Source organism: Micromesistius poutassou (assembly GCF_964030765.1).
Source record: "Micromesistius poutassou genome assembly, chromosome: 1".
Classification (NCBI taxonomy): Eukaryota; Metazoa; Chordata; class Actinopteri; order Gadiformes; family Gadidae; genus Micromesistius; species Micromesistius poutassou.
The window spans coordinates 10,374,493-10,396,268 of record NC_140271.1 but is presented as its reverse complement, the minus strand read 5'-3'; the positions used below and the strand labels follow the sequence as shown (position 1 = coordinate 10,396,268).

Below are 21,776 nucleotides of genomic sequence, written 5' to 3'. Positions count from 1 at the left end.
CCTAATTTCCAGTGGGATGGATATGGAAAGTCAGAACTATAGGCGTGTAAACAAAGCTGGCAAGTGGACACGTTTTTAAAGTTTGGGGTCAACAGGTCAAAAGGGACCAACGCCCCTTATGAGAGTTTAAAAAGTGAAAGGGCATTTTGCTCATAACTGTCGATCATTTAGATTGACAATTGAAATCGATTCCACATTCCATTTTTAGAAGTTAAATAACTATTCATTTGGCTTTCTATTCCTTATATACAGCTTGCCATGATAATTGAGCTCAACAGAAATAGTCAATGGCACTCTGGCATAACTATACAAATAAGTTAGAAATTAAGGAATTGTGTCAAATAAACCTTGATGAAATAAAGGTGCTTGGTGTTTGCATCCACAAATAAGACGTATTTTGATTCAGAAACATTGAGATTCATCGTATGTGTGGTTTGCAGAAACATGCCAGTAGCTGCCTTTTCTGGCAACTGGGTTGAAAGCGCAACAAGTTCATTGCTCATTGTATACACCCATGGTGGCGGAACGTGGGTGGCCCCCCACTTCCTGAACGCATATTTCCTGAATACCTTTCCAGGCAGAGATCTTTCAGAGCCATGGGTGTTGCAGTGGAGCTGTTTGATAGAATATTAGCTGTGGGTGAAGCATCAATCTGCTCCAATATGCATGTTTTGGGCATATAAGGCTTGATTGCTTGAGCTTCGAGTAGGCTACTAGTAGCAGGGAACAAGGAAAGGAGCAGCTGCAGTTTGGACGGTTGAGCCTCATGAGCTAAGCTGCTTGATCGTCATAAAAGGCGACTTCGACTTTTGATAGACTGGACCAACCCTCAGACATCTTAGCCAATAACGTTTGTTATAAGTGGCCATATCGTGGTGTGAATATTTAACAGTGAAGCGGCATAATTTTTCACTTACCTGTGGGGGTGACGGCTGAGTGACGGCTGGACAGAAGGATAGATATCTCCTTTCGGCAGCTCCGTTTCTCCTTAGGTTAAAGTTGTACATCAAGTGATCATATTTTTGTTCTATTAGTTTTGATTGGCACAATTATTATTTTGTAATCTTTATTAATTATTCTTTATTATTATTATCATAAATCCTGGTTAAACTATACCCACCATGTGTCATTTTCTTGTTCTAACCTGAACTCTCCGTCATAACAGTTTGTCTGCGAGAGACAGAGTGAGAGTGAGTTTCTTTTAAACGTTTTAAAAAAACTAATCAAAGACTCTTCTGCAGCACTGTTAAGTAGAATAATTTATTGCAATACATTGATTATTTCTCTGTCAGGTCATTAATAATAATAATAATTACAGGTTTTAAAAGCCTTAAGCCTTTTTACATAGCATACAAACATATGACTTGCAGAAATTATATATATTTATATATATATATATATATATATATAGCATGAATAACTGATGTGAGGAATGGGCTTTCCATGAGACATGTACACATGTTAGAAATCTAATTAAAGGTATTTTTCCACTTCTTCTCAGGCCAGCAGCTAACTAACCAATTCAATACTGGCATGTATTTTGTGCTTTTCTCCAAAATGTATTCTTTTATATATCGTATAGATTAAATGAAAGAACCATCGCAGAACACCACAAAAAAGAAGTAAAAAACCCCTCCCAAAAACCTGATATCAGGTAGACTGACCAAATGAAACCATCGTTTCATAATAGATTGGGGCTGTTTTGTTGTCCTGTTGCTTCTCTGATGAGTGTAGGGGTAAAGCGTTTCTCTTGGGCACGAGAAGAACAATTACTGATGGTGATTTACAGTGGACTCTGCGTTTACACACAAATACATTTTCTTTGTCTTAACCACCAATGCTCTAATATTTATTTTTTGCAGGTAGTTCTTCCCTATACATTCTATACATAGACAGCAAAGGATACAACAGAGCTTGTTATGTTCTGTTGTCTGTTTGAGAAATTCTATGAAAAACAAAAACCTAACCCCAGTAAATATATCATCATCATCCGAGTTGGATTCTCGCCCTGGTGCATGATCTCGAACCAAAGTGGAGTGTGTTAAGCTAAGGACCCACTATATTCCAAGTTGGGTATCAACCGGTCACAACGAATAAGACACTTTGTGCAGGAGAGACACCACTTTCAACATGCTCAGGGCATGCTTGCTGCACAGAGTAACACAAAGCAGGCTCCAAATAGCCCTATGGGTTAATCATTCAACGCAGGCTTAAAGATTCACCGGAGGAAAAAAAAAAACAACGTACATTGACGAGATTATTTCTTATGACAATTTTAGGAAATGGTCAATTTGCCGGGATATGTGGTATTATGCGCTAGTGCTGGTTTGGTTTCTTAGGGGAGTTTGAAAGCTAGGGCCCGGTGAAAGAGCAACGTGATTATACATTCAGCGCCTGGTCCTGATCCCGGTAGTAGACATCTGTGTGGCGGTCCTACACAAAGGTCAGAGGCTTTAGGCTTCACCCAAAAACAGCTCAGAACACAGCATCTTCCGTCTCTTTCCCCTGCTAGCGCTGAGCGGTGGGACAGGTTGAGGGAAGTTGCGACCGTCAGACAGTCAGTGAAAACAGGTCGGCAGCGTCCCAGGTGGCAGTAAGTGGCTTGTGTATCCGAGCAGTCAGAAAGTGGATGACGTGCACGTGTAAGACTTCAAAGCATTATTAGGAGGTCTTCTCCCCCCCCCCAGTTTCCTCTTCTTCTTACAGTGCATCTTGTCAATGAATTAATAAGCCTGTCCAACGTGGGAGTGGTTCTTTAAGCTGGCAGGTTCGCCAAAAACATTGCTGGTTTTCACGTGCGCGCCCACGATCAAATCAAAAGAAGGAGAAAAAGAAGTGTGAACCGACACTCGAGCGGCCCCAGGGTGCTGCTTTTTGTCAAGTAAAAATCCAACCAAGTTCCACACACACCTTGTTCCTGCAAATCAGTCTCACACGCACCGAAATAACTATTAACGCAACAATTGAAATGCATCCGAAAAGTCTCTTTTGAAATTCTCGCTCAAACGATCTACGAGGATATCTGTTCAAAAATATAGAGCAGCCTTTCTCCCAGCCACTAAGCTTCTTCAAACGCGACCCAGCGGGGTGTCATGTTGCTGTTGGAGTGAAAGGGAAGGGGCGTTGGTAGGTGGTGTGGGTGTCCTGTCGAGAGGGGGAGCCGTATTGTTTGTTTGTTTCTGTCTGTCTGTCTGTCTGTCTGTCTGTCTGTCTGTCTGTCTGTCTGTCTGTCTGTCTGTCTGTCTGTCTGTCTGTCTGTCTGTCTGTCTGTCTGTCTGTGTCTGTGTGTGTTTTTCAGTCGAGCTCTGGTGAGTCGAGTGTGTCCGTCGGCTGGCTGTGTGTCTCCTCCTCTTCCTCTTCTTCTGTTGTCTCCTGGGGGCCCTGGGCTGCAGTCGACTGTGCTTCCTGGAAATCCGCCAATGGAATCGTGGCAACGTCACCGGATCCCTCCTGCTGCTCCTCCTCCTCCTCGGCGATGGAGGAGGGGGGGCCGAGGGGGAGGGGGGCGGGGTGCAGCAGTGCCGAGGCGGCGGGGGGGAGCAGGGTGAGCGACTCCACACCCAGCGTGTCGGAGGCACTGCCATCCGTGAGCAGGGAGATGGTGGGCTGGGAGGCCGGGGTGAGGCTGGGGGCCAGGGCCCACTGGTGGAGGTGGTGGTGGTGGTGGGGGGAGGGGGAGGAGGAGGAGGAGGAGGAGGAAGCCACCGTCGCCGCTGCTCCGCCCTCGGCCTCCCCCTCGCCTCCCGACGAGGACGGAGGGGTGTGCTCCAGGAAGGTGCTCTCGTCTGGAAAACAAGGATCAAATTTGACACTACCCGTCCCGCCGGACGCACAACTGAGCAGAATAGCATCACAAAAGAGCCTGATCGTAGAGTGTGGTGTCGCTCGCGAGTCACAAGTTCTCTGATGTGTATTTCTTTATTCTTTATTTCAAGGACAGCCATTTGAGATGTACCATCTCATTTCCAAGGGGGTCCTTACAAATAACGACAAACAATACAAACATAATAAAAAGTAAACGCTAAACGTGATACCAAACATATAAGCACAAGGACACACACACACCCACACACCCATGCACACTCCAACAATGCTCCCAAAATTTGCGCAGGGAAGGAAGGATATAGCTAATAATAACTATTGTAAATCACTATCAAAAGCGGCTGTAGGCAAGGCAACTTTATTTATATAGCACTTTTCCTACACAAGGCAGACTCAAAGTGCTTCACGTAGAAACATCGTCAGACAATAAAATGAAATAATAAAATGAAATAGATAAGTAAAGAAAACAAAGGCAAAGTTTAAAAAGTGCATTGTAGAAAGTGCAATGTGTTTAACATTTAGAAGAAAGCTAAAGCAAACATAAATAGATAAGTAGATAAGATAAGATGAACCAGCTATTTTGAGTGTTATCTGGTAGAAAGGCCACAGCCATCCACCGGTTACCAGTGATGCTGCTTGATAACATCCGTTACGAGTTCACTGTGCCTGCATCTGTATGAGAACATTGCGATTCTTAGACCGCTCCTAGGTTCATTTCTGCCCAATCACTGCATCAGTTCCCTGGATTGTTTAACGGTAAACCATGTTGCGTGACGCACGGAGGGATTAGAGAGCGAGCCGAGTTTTCTTTTGAAAGCACACTACGGAGAACCAGCTCTGCCCTATTGGAAACCACCCTCCACAAACACTCATCACCGACCTCGCACAGTGGGTGAGCATAGTCGTCAGGGCGACAACAGCACTCGAGCATCAGCAGGTATGTGCAAGAGGCTGCAGTCACTAGGCAGCGAGGCGCCCACACTCCTCAAGGCTTTGTGCCAATGTTTGCTCATGTGCAGGGGTGTGTGTGTGTGTGTGTGTGTGTGTGTGTGATTGTAGGGGTGTGTGTGTGTGTGTGTGTGTGTGGTTGTAGGGGTGTGTGTGTGGGGTTTTAGGGGTGTGTGGTTGTAGGTGTGTGTGAGTGAGTGTGCATGTGTGTGTGTGTATAAGAGCGTGCGTGTGCATGTGCGTTACCTGCAGGGCTGTGGGCAGAAATGGTGCTGGCTGTGACCGAGTCGCACCTCCCAGTGCTCCCAGTGCTCCCACTGCCGCTGGAGGAGGGGGGCGAGGGGGAGGACAGGGGCGAGGGGCTGTGCTGGGACACGCAGTGGGCCACGGCGAAGCCTTCGCGTGCACACACACACACACACACACACACACACACACACACACACACACACACACACACACACACACACACACACACACACACACACACACACACACACACACACACACACACAAATGATGTAATTTCACTGGGCGTGTAAAGGTTTACCACCAGGTGTGGCTGTGATTAGCCATTACAAGCCGTTTTGAAAATCTGACATTACAAGTGGGCATACATCACCTAGATGTATGACGGAGAGATGAGTAACGTTTGCTGCATTCCACTGGGTAGGCTGGTAGACTGATCTATCCAGCACACACCTAGGTGGACACGCCCAGTTGTGATGGCAGAAGAGGCAGATTTTCAAAACGGCGTGTAACGGCTAATCACACTCACACCCTGGTGGTACAATATGTCACCTTTAAAAAAAACTTTTATGACGTCCCCATCAGCCATCTCTGGTGGCTTGGGTTGTAGCGGTGGTCTGATTGTCTTTATTTACTAGGGAAACCGTGGTTCTGTAAGCGTGTCTTCCACCCAGGTGACATCAGGATGGATCTAACATGACCTCATTTAACCCCAAAATACTGCTACTGGACTGAAGGCAATCCAAATAAACACAAATGAAGAAAAGGTCCTTGGAGGGATTGACTCGTGGATGGGTGGGTTTTATTCTCTATAATAATGGGGGCGGGGCAGCTGTTATTCTATCTTCTGGGTAAATATTGTCATATATATGTAGATATATTTTCTGGGTACACAGGTATATACCCAGGATGTATCGACCTGGGTACATGGATAAGACACGTGTGTCTGGAAGAAGTGTTGTGTCTTGTGTGGACGTGGTCTCCCATTAGCGGGAGCGGGGGGGGGTGAAAGAGGAGCCACCTGGGATCCTCTTTCCCCGTGTGTCCGGACACCTGACCCTGTGTTACCTGGCACTTTGTCCACTGAGGCGAAGAGCGAGCGGCTGGCGGTGGGGTCGTTGGGCGCCCGCCGAGACTGCTCGTAGAAGCGGAAGGGCAGGCCACCGGGCGAGGCGTGGCCGGGCTGGGAGAAGCCCAGGACGTCTGTGCTGCCGGGCTGCATGGGGAGCTCCAGCAGAGCTGCACGGGGGGAGGGGGTGAGAGAGAGCAGTGGTAAGGTAGCTGTGTGTGTGTGTAGGTGTGTGTGTGTGTGTGTGTAGTTGTGTGTGTGTGGGCAGGTGTGTGTGTGTGTAGTTGTGTGTGTGTGTGTGTGTGTGTGTGTGTGTGTGTGTGTGTGTGTGTGTGTGTGTGTGGGGCAGGTGTGGGGCAGGTGTGTGTGTATGTAATCGTAGGTGTGTGTGTGTAGTTGTAGGTGTATGTGTGTGTGTAGTTGTATGTGTCTGTAGTTGTTAGGTGGTTGTGTGTGTGTGTGTGTATGAGTAGTTGTTAGGTGGTTGTGTGAGTAGTTGTAGGTGTGTTTGTGCGTGTGCAGTGGTTATGTGGGTGGACGTTAACAGATAAAGAGTCAAAAGAAAAACACGGGCATCCCTGCCTGCGCCTTTAAACCTGGCTGAAGGTCACCTGTGTTGCGTCACTGTGTGTGCCGCTGTGTGTCGAGGCATGACTTAATGGCCGAGGGACATTTTTGCAAAGCCCATGTAGCGAGGATAGAGTCACACACACACACACACACACAGAACGGAACAGGTTCACAGATTTCCCAGCGTCAAACAAATCCACGCGGCGGTGAACCATGCGGACGGCGGAGGCGTTCCTCACCGGCAATCCTCTGCATCTTCATGCGGCGGGCCTGGATGCGGCCCTTGGCCAGCCGCTGCTTGGCGATGATGCAGCGGATGTGGTCGGCGAAGATGAAGTTGGCCTGCAGGATGGGCATGGGCTTGGCGTGCGGGTTGGAGCCCGGCTTGTGGATGACCACGCTGAGCGCCCGGCTGTCGTCCTCCACGCCGGACACCTGCATGTCCTGTGAGGGTGGGGGGGGGGGGGGGGAGGAGGGGGAGGGGATTGATGTTGTTATTCCTGTTCCATCTCCTTTCTGAGCTCTCCTGTCATCCCATTTCTAAGACCAGTTAATGTATTTATAAAGCTTTTTTGTTTTTGTTTTTTACGGCCAGTGTCGACAAGCTTGGGTAAATAAATAAAACAATGATTCACAGCAGTGTGCGTGTGTGTGTGTGTGTGTTTGGATTCCTTAGAAAAACTCTAAAAATAGAGTGCCATGGAAAGGGGAAGTGCCTGTGGGAGTGTAAGGTTAGACGGCCATAAGAGAGTCATCCGTCAAAACAAACTCCAAGCGAAACAGGACGCAACGTCCGACCCTGGGCGAGACGCATCGCCGTGACCACGGATGGCACACCAAAACGCTCCAAGGGAAGGCCATACCATCAACACACGGGTGGAGAGAGAGAGTACTACTACAAACGAATATACTCAAGACTGCAGCACCAGTGACAGCTCTCGTGCATTGTGGGGATCTGAGTCATTTAGGTTATTTATATCAGGAGACAATTCTTGAGCGGAATTGGACACACTTACATGCATTCCATTGACGTTACGGACATTGGGGCTGGATGCCAGGACTTTTTTTTGTCTGGCCTCCAAACCATACTTGGTGCTAGTGGGGCGGCATGTGGCTCAGGAGCAGTTTGGCTGGTAACCGGAAGGTTGCTAGTTCAATCCCCGCCTCCTTCTAGCTCCTAGAGTGTCGAGGTGTCCCTGAGAAAGACAACCTCAGCCTAACTGCTCCCGGCGAGCTGGCAGTTCCCTTGCATGGCTGACACTGCCGTCTGTGTGTGAATGTGTGCATGAACGGGTGCATGAGTGGCCACTGGTTAGAAAAGCACTATATAAACATTTACCATTTAGGGACTGGCTGATACGTGAGGGAGGGTTTTGGTTCGGAACTCCTTTGTCGAGAGACACTTGGGGATTATAAAGGCGATACACTGACGACCAACTTCGCCCAAGTCCCATATTTGGGGTAAACATACCTGCAGCAGGCCGGCGAACTTGACCACGCCCCAGCCCAGACGCTTGGTCTCGGGCTCCACCAGACTCATCTGGTAGACGTCCACGGCCAGGAACCTCTGGGCCTGCCCCCCGTCCTTACTCACCACCATGCACGCGATCAGGTCGCTGTTATCTGGGTGGGAACACAGAAAATTGTGCTTTTTATTATTATTATTATTATTTCACAAATACTTTTTGGGATGAAATATATATATAAATGAAATACAGTGGTGAGAATGTGGTGCACCTCGAGATGTTTGGCACTCTCCCTGGCAGAGGGAGAGGGCAGGCTTTTAGAAACGATGGGTTAGTTTACTGACGTACGTTCTGAAACTGATACTATGTTTGACAAGAAGCCCGTTCCATTTACTGGCTCCGAGAGTTGCCATGGGCATTTTAGACAACTGTCTATCTGATTTAGATTCTCATACATTGTGTCTCGCTTGTTCAGTCAGCAGAGCACAAACACATCAAACACCAACTAAAATAACATTCACGAATGGTAGTATTGTTTAATAATATCTAAGTGTAAATCATAGACACACGCACACACACACACACCCTCCAATGTAAAACAACATTCCCAGAAGCAGACACAAATGACGTCATTTCACTGGGCGTGTAAAGGTTTACCACCAGGTGTGGCTGTGATTAGCCATTACAAGCCGTTTTGAAAATCTGACATTACAAGTGGGCGTGTCCACCTAGATGTATGACGGAGAGATGAGTAACGTTTTCTGCAGTCCACTGGGTAGGCTGGTAGACTGATCTATCCAGCACACACCTAGGTGGACACGCCCAGTTGTGATGGCAGAAGAGGCAGATTTTCAAAACGGCGTGTAACGGCTAATCACACTCACACCCTGGTGGTACAATATGTCACCTTTAAAAAAAACTTTTATGACGTCCCCATCAGCCATCTCTGGTGGCTTGGGTTGTAGCGGTGGTCTGATTGTCTTTATTTACTAGGGAAACCTCCAATGTAAAACAACATTCCCAGAAGCAGACACATCAGGGTCTCAGATAGTGATGGGCAAGGGTGTTTTCCAACTCATCAACCCATAGTTCACTAAATGTTGGAACAGTATGTAAGATGCTAAAAAGCCTAGCTCTCTCTCTTTCAAACTCTCAAATCTGATCTACAGCACCTTTAGTATAGACCAGTGCAAAAATAAATATTCTTACTTTTTCTTGGTAAAATGTGTACTTCTTTACAAATATAAATAAATTCTGAATTTGAGGACTGCAACACGTTCCAAAAATGTTACTCTGTGGCATTATTGCCCAGAGAACATTCATAAAAACACCCGTTTGGAACATTGCACAGGTAATGGATAAACAGGTAACAGGCCCTGACCTGACCTAACTTGCATGGAAATTGCTTAGATGGGGCGGGCACTAAAGAGAAATACTAGGCAGGTGAATGGATGAACCATCTGACTATTCCTGTCAAGTATCACGTAGTTCACGTAGTTCCTCACAGGACGCTGATTGGTTGGAACCACTGGTGGTTAGGAGTCAGGACACAAACGCATCACTTGAAGCCTGTGGCAAGATGGATTACCGCTTAACGTGATCTCACGATTCCTGTTGCCTCGCAAGGTTAAACGGATGCTGCCTTCCTCAAATGATCAATCCGTTAATGAACATTTAGCAATGCAGGACTGCATGACTTCCCTGATTTTTCTGTGTAACGAACATGCCCAGTGCATCTTATTGTCAAAAGACTGAGAAATGTCTGGCCGAGCTTGGCTGGACATTGAGCTGAGCTGGAAAGGATTGATGAGGACACCCTATGAAGTAAAAAAAAAAATAGCACTAGTCTTGCTGTGCAATTTCAGCAAAACTTTGCTCAATGTTCAAACCACCTTGAACCAGGAAAAAATGATCAGTTGGTAAAAAGAACATCCAGTGTGGAAATGTCCACACCCTGTCACCACTACTGCATATCCACTTATCAAAGCTGACTTCAGTGGCCTCCATGTTCATTTCCCTGTGAGCTGCTTCTGACTTCTTTGTTGTTGTTGTTTTTTTTTTGTCGGTTCAGACTGTGAAATACACAAAAAGAAATCGGATCGGAGCAATAAATCCGAATCGAGCATTAAGGCTCTGCAGTGTGAGCGAAACCACAAGCACAACAAACCCAAAAGTGGATCGCAATCAAATTGACAATGAAAAAAGCCTAAAGGCTAAGAGGCCACATCTGTCTCCCACACGTCTGGGCCGGATGATGAAGAGGTTGCATGCAGAGGCCTGTTTACCGCCTGCTTCAGTTCAGCTTCACCACAACACCCACAGCCGTCTAGTAAGAGTTGGACGTAGCGCATGCCGTGTAGGGTTTGCAGGGTTAGTAGGTGTGGCCATGCTATGTGTTTCAGGGTCTTCACTGCCAGAAGTTCGCACAATGGTTTATTTTCTTTTAGAGTGAACGGGTTTTAATGAGGTAAAGTCGGTTCTGGCCATTGAGACCTTGAAATGAAACACTGATGGATAGCGTATGTTTTGTTTTATTTAAAAAAAAAATGAAATGAAGACAAAGTTGTGTGAAGCAGATGTGTGTGAAATTACAAAAACGCTTTACGCCATCCTCACCTGTGTCTAACACGGTAATGAATAGTGAAACAGAAAGAGTATGGTAGTGGATTGCAGCTTGCAGATTTCTAGTTACAGTGTGTGTGTGTGTCCATGTCTATGTGCGTGTGTGTGTGTGTGTTTGTAGCACAACCTTTTTATTTCAGTTGTGGTGGAACCACCCTCTCACATGCACGTGCGTATACACGTAAAGCACGTTATTTATAGCCCAGCCACTTAAGACATTCAGATATAAGAATGTTGATTCATGTTAAAAAAAAGTATGTCGCTCCAGTTGTTGTGATCCTGGAAACACAAATAGGAGAGAAATATATAGATCTAATGCCTGGAACGCAATCAGTTAACATAAGAATCCTATGGAAGACAGACCATACTTTATCACTTGAATAAGTGCCATCAGAGTCTCATCAGCCAGGCTTCCTAAACATTGCCGAATTCAATCTTTTTGCAAGTAAGATATTTGCTGATACATCTCTTTCTATCGGTCATATTTTGCAATGGTGCCCTGGAAATCATTTCTAAGCGAGAATCACTGCGTCAGGAGACCAGCAGATGGGACGACTCACTTCATGACTTTTGAATTTTATTGTATAGAATTTGAAGGGATTTCTTTATTCTTTGCGGTCTCGTTAACTGCTAGAATGTTATGAGCTATATGAGCTTGTTTTTGCAGCGATGATACCCTAGCCGTGCTATGATTTTATGACCCATCATAGCTGTGCGGTTATCAAAAGTTAAAGAACCCACCTGCCGAGAACAGTTTTCACCCAGGCATCATGGGATTAAAAGTAATAAAAGCGGTTTATTTTATACTATAATAGTGAAACTGACCAACGGGATTTACAAGCTATCTTATCTTATTTTAGTAATCTTAGTCATCTCAGTAATATACTGAGTGGTGTGAAGGGGAGCACAGCTTTGAGTTTTCAGAAAGAAAGAAAGAGAAACAGAAAGAGAGAGAGAGAAAGACACACACAGACAGACAGAGAGAGACACACACACACAGAGACAGAGACACACAGAGAGAGAGAGAGAGAGAGAGAGAGAGAGAGAGAGAGAGAGAGAGAGAGAGAGAGAGAGAGAGAGAGAGAGAGAGAGAGAGAGAGAGAGAGAGAGAGAGAGAGAGAGAGAGAGAGAGAGAGAGAGAGAGAGATACAAACAGACAGACAGACTTACTGAGGTCCAGCACATCATCAGTCTTGATGAGGTCCTCCGGCCGCGTCAGGGGCAGCTGGGTCTCGGGCTCCCCCTGGAGCTGCAGGGACAACGCCCGCAGCATGAAGAACACACGGATGGCCTACACACACACACACACACACACACACACACACACACACACACACACACACACACACACACACACACACATCAAATTAAGTCTTCACAGGGGTCATCTCAAGAGGCGTTTGAAGCATGATTGTGCATTACCACACATTTCAAAGTAAAACAAGGGCCTGAAGGAGTAACTGAGTCACTTGACCACGTTGCGCCTCAGATCACGTCATAGCGAGACTCAAGTTATTTTAAATGTTTTGCCCCCCCCCCCCAAAAAAATGCATCATATTTCTTGAGTTTCTTTTCAGCGTATGTAGGAACCACCACATCCATATCTCAATATTATTATAGGAAGTGCGACCCACGAGAGGAATTAAGAGCGGACATTTATTTATGTCCCCATTTCGTAAACCTAAAATGAAAAAAAAAATAAAAATAAGATATGCTCCGCTGTGGCATACCGATATTGCGCTTACACTTAGCAGAAATAAACCTAATTGATTCGATGAAGAACTTTAACTGGATCCAAGTCCAGGGTCTTGAACCTTTTCAATCCGTTGTCCGAAGCCCTCTGTGGCTTTCATTGCTTTTCTTCCTGAAATAACATTGCCGCTGCATGAATGTGGTACATTTATTTTGCTCAAGGGAAACGTTAAAATGATAAAATGCCACAAAATCGGGGTCTAAGCGAGCGCTGCGTTATAGGGGAGGTAATGGGGTAAGGTGTGTAATGCATCGTGTGTAATGTCATCCATAGGGAGGAATGAGACCATCACAAGACTGATGTGATGTCCCTATTCAGTCATCCTCACTGTGTCTGTCTGTCTGTCTGTGTTTCTGTGTCAATGTGTGTCTGTGTCAGTGTGCGTCTGTGTCTGCGTCTGTGTCTGTGTCTGCGTCTGCGTCTGCATCTGCGTGTCTGTCTGTCTGTCTGTGTGTCTGTGTGTTTGTGTGTGTGTTGCACCCACTCTGCGCGTCTTCTCCACGTCACCGCAGGGCAGTCGCTTCACAAAGTCTATGCCCGTCAATGGAGTGCCGGTGGGGGGCAGGAGGATTGAGGCATCCATCATCAGGTACTCCACGTTCAGAGGTTTACACTACACACACAGTCACACACGCACACACACGCACACACAGACCCACACAGACACACAAACACACAAACACACATTGAACTAGTTGGACCCACCCATGCAACTTGAGTCACTTTTTTAAATCATTGCATGTGACTGACAGCTCAGAACCGGGGCGATCAAGGGTTGTGAAACGTGGTGGTCACAGTGTTAAGTGTCAGGCTGCATACCGTCATGCTCCGATATTCATCCTCAAACATGTCCAGGAAGATCTCTTCACCCTGTCAGGACAAAAAAAAACACAAACCATGTCTGTGAATATTCTCCCTTGATATCTTCCCCAAAAGTATTATATTATTCTTCTTGCCACGAGATTCGACCGTTGTGCCAAACGCCTTCCATTGAATGGGCGAGTTATTATTTATCTTTCGGTTTGTGGTCCGGTCGTAACCCTTAATACGCCAATCTATCATAAAGTTAAAAAAAATTGTTTTACAACCTACCATAACAGAACTCTGATAGTGTGTAACAAGTGACAAGTGTCTTTCAGTTTCATTATGATTCTTGTTTTTCTGTGAAATAATTATACTAATTATACACCAAGAATGACTTTGATTGATGGTTGGGAAGCGGTAAAGCCTGCAGCCAACTGGGCCGTTTCCAACTGGGGATCAGGCAGATGCAGTATATATACACGTGTATATATATATATATATATATATACTGCATCTGCAACACACACACAGACACACAGACAGACAGACAGACAGACAGACAGACAGACAGACAGACGCAGACACAGACGCACACTGACACAGACACACATTGACACAGAAACATATATATATATATATATATATATATATATCACAATAAACAACGGTCAAGGGCATTGTATAAACAATGCCCTTGACCGGACTTAGTGTGTTTGTGCGTGCGTATCAGTCAGCAGTTGTAGGCCATTGTCCCTACACACCAAATTACTCATCTAAATTAAGTCTTGCAGATTGAGGGTTGGACTGTTAATATAATTGCCTTTTTTTGTGACCTTCCCGTCAAAGCCTAAGTTAAGTCCCTGTTTGACTAGAGTTGCTGGTATTATGGGAACACCCTTTATCAGAAATTAGGAAGGGCTCAGTTAGTGGGAATCCGGAAACTGATGGTGAATGGAGTTGCTGGTATTTGTGTGTGTGTGTGTTTTCTCCGAAACAGGGTTGTGTGCGTTTGACGGTCAAACAGACTTGCCTTGTAGAACCTTCGGAGCAAATGCAGACTCTCTTCACGTGCGCCCTGCAAACAGCAAAGGTCACACATGTTAGAGCTGTGGTCGGGGGAGGTTTTAGAAAGGTAAAAGGGAGACAGCAATATTTATTGAAACAAACAACCCGTTACACAAACGCCCTGATTCTGTGATGCCGTATCAACAAACCAAGTTGGGGTCATCCGTAACAAAGTCTCCCAGGAAGGGCAGAGCAAAACAAAGCTCTATTAAATATAGAAGGGAAAAAAACTATTTTATTTTATTAGATTCAAAACTATTGTTTATTTGTTTGCTTATGGAACTTCCATGACTTCCATCGATTGATTTTTGTATTTTATTTCTTGTTCTAATTTAACTCTCAATTTTTTTTATTCGAAACAGTTTCAGGGTCCTTAATCTGTATTTATTGTGTATTATTCTTTTAAAGTCTGGATCTCCACAGCATCTCGGTACAAACCCATTTTAATTTGAGAGGCGATATACAACTGGAACTCCCCGAAAAACAAAGCAGAAGAAAACAACTCAAGTGGGCCTTTTTATACCCCCCTAGGAGCGGGAAGAGGAGAGGCACCATGTGACTACGGGAGAAAAAACAAACCTTTAGCCCCCGATTGTTTGTTTAAAGTGATGAGAGACAATTGGCTGAAGGGAAGTAAACGCAATCTGCTGAGAAGAGGGCAGCAGGAGAAGGATAAGGCCAGAGGGTTAAAATCCACTTAACTGAAAACAGCTGTCGAGAAGTGGTTTCTTGGAAACAGAAGGACCAGCGAAAAGAAAAGTAAAGTATGTGTACATTCGATAATGACAGCGAGATTATGAAAATGATCTTATCTCGGTTCATTCTTTCGTTATCTATTGCGAGTGAGTTTGGCATCGCACGGATAAATAGACAATCAAAGACGTAAAAGGATTGCTAAATTAATTGTGTTTGTCCATTGTTTATGGGCAAACAAAGTTAATCAATACATAACCATAATTCTGATGTGTTCATTTGTTATTACTCATCTATGAATTTATGATGAATGAATATGCAATAAACACGACACAAGAAAGGCTGGCGCGCCGACGTCCGGAACGCACAGCGCGTGGGTCCGAATGACCTCACATTCATTCAGAGGTTGACTCACACCACAGCTGTTCAGCTGTTCATGGCAGGGCACCGCTTCCCATTCGCGTCTTGTTCCCATTCCCGTTTCCTAATTTCCAAAGAATGTCGTTTCCCCGCGTACGTCGCGATTGAGACAAAGGGCATTGTGTCGTTTGGGTCACTCTCTACCGATACAGAGGGAATTTTTGATGGTTGTGTAAAGCAACGACGACGACAAAGGGAATCGTAGTTCCCCTTTGTGAGTCGAGCGTATTCTTATTCTAAGCGCCGACCTCGGTTTTAATGTGCATACGACAAATTCATCGAATATTGAAATTCAATGAATTTGAAGCCACTGAAACTGAGCATACACAGGGCAGGAGGTTCTTATCACGTTTCCCTTTCCTGACATTTCAGTACCTTAAAAATTGAAAGTAATTGTTTTAGGCCACTGTGGACTACGGTCTCCACAAATACCCTGGACAAGCTCACACTGAGCTCATGGCTCAGTAGATGCTTTTTTATAGGACGCTGGGAGGTGTTTGTGTATGTGTGTTGTGAAATGCAAGTGAGCAGGATTGTGTGTCCCTATGTGTGTGTGTGTGTGTGCGTCTGTGAGTGGTACCTCCATGCAGGCCAGGTGCACATCCTTGATGATACAGTTGTTTCCTGGAAGAACCGACTGCTTCAGTAGAACACAGCTGAGCTCCAGTGTAGCGAGACGCACCTTGCCATCTGTGCCCGCACACGCACACACACGCACACACATGCACACACACATTTCCCTCAGTTCCACAAAACATGACTAACAGTGTTCTATTGAAGAGATATAATTGGAGTGCCATTAGTTAGAAATGCTAAAGCCATCCCTCAGCTATTAGTGAGTGAAATGCTCAGAGAGAATATCTGTCATTGCGTCGCCATCTCTGTTTCAGCCCATTCACATTTAGGACCGCTCCCGGCTAAAATGGAATGAAGGGCCTCTCTCCCCGGATTGGTTCGAGGAATCATAGGCGGTTCCTCTAACCAATTGTCATAGGAGGGAGGTGGGTTGTTCTTTGTTGTGGGGGTTGTGTATCGGGCTGCTCTTCTCGGATTCTCTCTCCACAACCCTCAATTGTCACCCACTACAGCCGCTTCCATCTGCTAGTGCTTTTCCCATAGCCCTCCCGGTGCATGTGTTGTTGTGTATCCACCGCAGGGCCCCCTATCTCTGCATGTACTCCCCCTCACTCCATTCCCAGGAATCCCCCTCCAGCGCCATGGGGAGCCTAACACTAACCCTTCTAAACCTTCTAAACCACCCTGATAGCCCTGCTCATTATCCTCTTCTGTTTGAGTTTCCTTATTGTTGTATATACAAATGGTTGTGCTGTGAAGTCTTGCTCATGTGTGCGTGGGTGTGTATTCTGGTTACCGAGCTGGGAGGCCTGGGTCATGTATATTCCTGTGTATATGTGTTGTTACTGTTCTGGTTTCTGTGCGTGTGTGTGTGTTATTACCATGCTGGTTTCTGTGTGTGTGTGTGTGTGTGTGTGTGTGTGTGTGTGTGTGTGTGTGTGTTGTTACAGTGCTGGTTTCTTTGTGGCTGTGTCTCAGTTCAGGGCCTGCGTTCTTCGAAGGACGCGGTCTATGAAGGTGTGGCCTTCGTAGACCGTGAAGGCCACACCGAAGGCCAAACAAGCGTTGTTAAATGAGACGGTCTAGCCTACGGAGCATTTCCGGATTGCGGAACAAGCCGTTAACGCCCTTTACCTTGCGTGACCACGCACCGCTCCTATCTCCTAGCAACCCTGACAGCTGTGGTTCAAACCGGACAGCGGAGGAGAAATATGGAGCCAGAGATCATCATTTTATTTGTTATGTTTTATCTTTTATTGGAGGAGTGGGAGAAGATTCACCGCCGGAGCCGGCGGGTGAAGAGGAAGAGAGGACGTTGGCTTAACGTTAATTAGTTTAACGTTATATGGCTAGCCTTAATGTCATTGAACTTTGCCAATAAAGTTAGATATTTAAAATAGCCCCAGTGTGTGTGTGTGGTGTGTAAAAGCATGTTGCTGGGTTTCTGTGTGTGTGTGTGTGTGTGTGTGTGTGTGTGTGTGTGTGTGTGTGTGTGTGTGTGTGTGTGTGTGTGTGTGTGTGTGTGTGTGTGTGTTACCAGGCTGGGAGGCCTGGCTGGTGACCCTGATGAGCCGCTCCACCAGCCCCTGGCTGTAGGAGCTCCTCTCCTGCTGTGGCACGGGCAGCTGCAGGCGCTCCAGGAGGGCAGTGTTTATACCTGCACACACACACACACACACACACACACACACACACACACACACACACACACACACACACACACACACACACACACACACACACACACACACGAAAGAGAAAGCGTGTGTTCAAAGGTTGGACTTTTGAAACAGTGAATCAACATTGAATGAAATGCGACAACTAACCATTTCACGAGTAGCTTGGATCAGTGGATGCTGTGGTTTCATAGGACATCAGTGTGAAAATATCAATATCAGGGTTTCCCACAGCACTTTACAGCTTAGGCGGTCGCCTAAGCAACACACGGCTGCCGCCTTAACCACTACGTCAAAAAATAAATTAAAAAAATCTAAATGAAAAAAAAAAAGTTTCTTTTTTAATTGTAAATATTATATTAAAAGGTACACTGTGTAATTTTTTCTCCCATCTAGTGGTTACATTTTATAATATGCTCTCTAGCGCCTTGCGTCTTCAAATGTGCGTTGCAACAATGTATGAGTAATTACTCCTCGAGCAAGATAGTGAATTATGTTCTCATGTTTATATCGTTTTTTTATTGCTAACATTACTGTCGCAGTATAGCGACACTTGACACACGACGAATACAATTTTTTTTTAGTAGGCTAGAGTTTATTGCTCTACTACAACGCATGAACTATGTGCTAATTAGTAATGAAACATTCTTTATCTGTTTATTTTTCGATGTCTGTGCATTGTCAGAGATCATCATCAGCCCCCCCCCCCACTCAAATTTTCTGCGGGAAACACTGAACATAAACATATGATGGAACTCTTGGAAAGTGGATCTTTCTGATATAGAGAAAATATCTTTATCCCTTGCTTCCACAATGTGGGTGTCATGTTGAAAATGAGCCCATACTTTGATCAAAATCTAATTTCTGCATGACTTTATAGAAAAGGACAACAAGCCCGGGCTTGTAAACTCATTGCCAAGGCACCAGAAAATCCCCTCACAAAGTGGCCTTAAACAAATTCAGAAGGTGAAACAGGGCTCTTTGTTTATAGAACCCTCTATTGCTCTTCCACAGAAATTCAAGCAAATCCAAGCACCACCAAACATACACACGCACGCGCAACCGCACGCACACACTCTCTAAATCAAGTCCATGAAGGGAGAACTGGCCCTTTGTTCTAAAAACCCCTGCCTCTCGTATCTCTTCCCCAGAAATCCACACAGGTTTAGACTCACCTTGGCTGTGGGACACAGCGTAGAGCAGGCAGAGCACAAACAAGGCATGGTAGTCATCGTGGCTGCAGTCCAGTGCACTGAACACCATGTCCAGGAAGGGCCTGCCAAAGGGAACAGGAAGCCAAGGATTAACAAAAAATGATGGACCGAGGGTTTGATGTTACTCTCAAAGCCGGTGTGAATGAGCGTGTCCTTATGGACTTGGAATGTCAAAACTGACAAATGGGTTCATCATCCTCATCATCATTCATCAATGATGATCATAATGAATGGTCATAATGGTAATAATGAGAATAAGAAAAAGAATAACCACAATAATAATACAATTTAAAAAATCATCATCATAATACTTTTCTAAATATTTTAGTATGTAAAAAGACTTAAATAAGACTTACATAAAAGGAGACATCAAATGAAAAAAGTCAAATCAATCAACTCAATGTGCATGTCATAAACACACAGAGATCCAGAGAGACAGACCTGCTTGTGTATATGCATGTAATAAACACAGCTAGTGATGCAGAGAGACAGACCTGCTCGTGTATATGCATATAATAAACACAGCTAGTGATGCAGAGAGACAGACCTGCTCGTGTATATGCATATAATAAACACAGCTAGTGATGCAGAGAGAAAGACCTGCTTGTGTATATGCATGTAATAAACACAGCTAGTGATGCAGAGAGACAGACCTGCTCGTGTATATGCATGTAATAAACACAGCTAGTGATGCAGAGACAGACCTGCTCTTGTGTTTATGCATGTAATAAACACAGAGATCCAGAGAGACAGACCTGCTCTTGTGTATGTGCATGTAATAAACACAGAGATCCAGAGAGACAGACCTGCTCTTGTGTATGTGCATGTAATAAACACAGAGATCCAGAGAGACAGACCTGCTCTTGTGTATTTGCATGCGTGTGGCCGCTGCGGTCTTCTCCTCGTCTGTGATGTTCTGCTCCGTCATCTCGGAGACCTTGCACTTCTCCATAACCACCATCTCTATCTCTGTAGACAGGACGCACGCACACGCACGCACGCACGCACACGCACACACACACACACACACACTGGAGTTTCTTTGGAAGACACACACACACACACACACACACTGGCGTTTCTTTGGAAGAGAAATCCAGATGGACCAGCTTCTGGGTAATGATAATACAACTCTTGATGGGGAAATAGGGCTGAGCCCATTATGCTAACTAAAGCGAGGAGGGAGACTCCCAGGTAATTGCTGGTATATTATCGTCCTGCAAATTGAAGACGATAACATTTAGCATTAGGAGTTTTTTTCTTTATTAAGCAGTGGTTTTGGTCATGGCTACTTCAGTTACTCTTACTTGAGAACGCAAGTAAAGTAGATTGATGGTTAATAAAATGGAGGTGAGGCCAAAGGGCTTATGAAACGGATGTGACCAGTGAACTCCCCACATTGAAACACACGCACACACACACACGAGCCAGAGTGGGAGTGAAGGACGGGCAGAGGGGTGAGGAGCACAGGATGGGAATGGTGCATTATTGAGGTGGTGGTGGTGGTGGTGGAAGACAGAGACAGGGACAGTTGCTATTGGGAACCATTGTCTGTAGTGATTAATGATCAAATTGGTGTCAAAATAAAATTGTACAAATACATCTTTCATCATTTAAAGAAAACTGACACACATTAAACTTATGGAGCATCAGGAACTCCAAACAATACCATGGACAAAAGGCCAATTTGATGTGCAAAATATGCAGTATGTCAATCATCTTGACCAAAAATTGGACCCGATAGTGTAACCCTTGATAATTAACTGATACAGTGTCCAAAACACTTTTTTGACAAATCCCTGAAACATGAATAGATGTATTTTCATTGCAAAGCTATGATATGGGTAAAAAAACAAAATACTACATTTTTGACAAATTACTTAATTCAGAGGGACTTTTCCATCCAGAGGGAAACATTCCCCTCATTCCCAGAAACGTGATATTCCACGACACAAAGCAAACGAGAAAACAATTGGAGTAACAACTCCACCACCACGATGGACCACAATAAACAAAGCAGCATGGCTCCAAACCACCATGACCTGATTCTAGGAATCCTAATCAAGGATCCACTGGGACCCCCCCCCCCCCACACACACACACACACACACACACACACACACACACACACACACACACACACACACACACACACACACACACACACACACACACACACACACACACACACACACACACACACACACACACACACACCAGAGTTCCTGTGCTCCCCTGTGCACACTCACCTTCTGCCCGCTCCCCACTCGCTCTGCCCGGCTTAGAACTCCCTCCTCCTCCTCCTCCTCCTCCTCCTCCTCCTCCATCTGTACCTTTCCCCCTCTCTCGCTCTCCTCCTCGGAGGTCATCCTCCCATCCACCCTCCTCTCCGCCTCCCCCCGTCCCGGTCCGTTCCTCCGCCATGGAGGCGGCGGCGGTGGTGGTGGTGGTGGTGCCGGCGGTCTCGGTCTCCTCCTCCTCCCCGCCCTCCCCCAGGTTCTTGTAGTTGGGGCGTTTCTGTGCGCGCTTGCGCCCCCTCTGGCGGTGGATCTCCAGGGAGCGCTCCAGCGTCTCCGAGGGCTTGGCGAAGCGCCGCACGCCCCCAGCACTGCCGGCCTTGAGGGGGGGAAGGCAGAGGAGCGAGAGAGAGAGACACAGAGACAGAGAGGGACAGAGAGACAGAGAGAGAGAGTGAGAGAGAGGGATGGATGGGGAGACAGAGAGGGACAGAGAGAGGGAGGGATGGAGAGACAGAGAAGGACAGAGAGAGAGACAGAGAAGGACAGAGAGAGAGACACAGAGGGATGGATAGAGAGGGACAGAGACAGA

The 21,776-nt window shown here is 45.8% G+C and overlaps 1 protein-coding gene across 2 annotated transcripts in view; it reads right to left on the bottom strand.

Moving 5' to 3' along the window:
* Positions 1–1,295: 1,295 nt before the first annotated feature.
* clec16a (C-type lectin domain containing 16A) overlaps positions 1,296–21,776 on the bottom strand; it is a 35,748-nt gene continuing 15,267 nt past the window's right edge. The window contains exons 10-23 of one of the 2 annotated variants that reach the window (XM_084483466.1): positions 21,197–21,563; positions 19,805–19,916; positions 18,909–19,009; positions 17,595–17,714; positions 16,062–16,171; positions 14,334–14,378; positions 13,319–13,369; positions 12,984–13,112; positions 11,917–12,037; positions 8,130–8,281; positions 6,898–7,102; positions 6,088–6,258; positions 5,017–5,166; positions 1,296–3,785 (exon numbers count right to left, since the gene is read on the bottom strand). In XM_084483466.1, coding sequence (XP_084339592.1) covers positions 3,295–3,785; positions 5,017–5,166; positions 6,088–6,258; positions 6,898–7,102; positions 8,130–8,281; positions 11,917–12,037; positions 12,984–13,112; positions 13,319–13,369; positions 14,334–14,378; positions 16,062–16,171; positions 17,595–17,714; positions 18,909–19,009; positions 19,805–19,916; positions 21,197–21,563 — 2,325 coding nt within the window. In that variant the 3' untranslated portion in view covers positions 1,296–3,294. The remainder of the gene's footprint in view (positions 3,786–5,016; positions 5,167–6,087; positions 6,259–6,897; positions 7,103–8,129; positions 8,282–11,916; positions 12,038–12,983; positions 13,113–13,318; positions 13,370–14,333; positions 14,379–16,061; positions 16,172–17,594; positions 17,715–18,908; positions 19,010–19,804; positions 19,917–21,196; positions 21,564–21,776) is intronic. The other variant, XM_084483467.1, reaches the window with a different exon arrangement.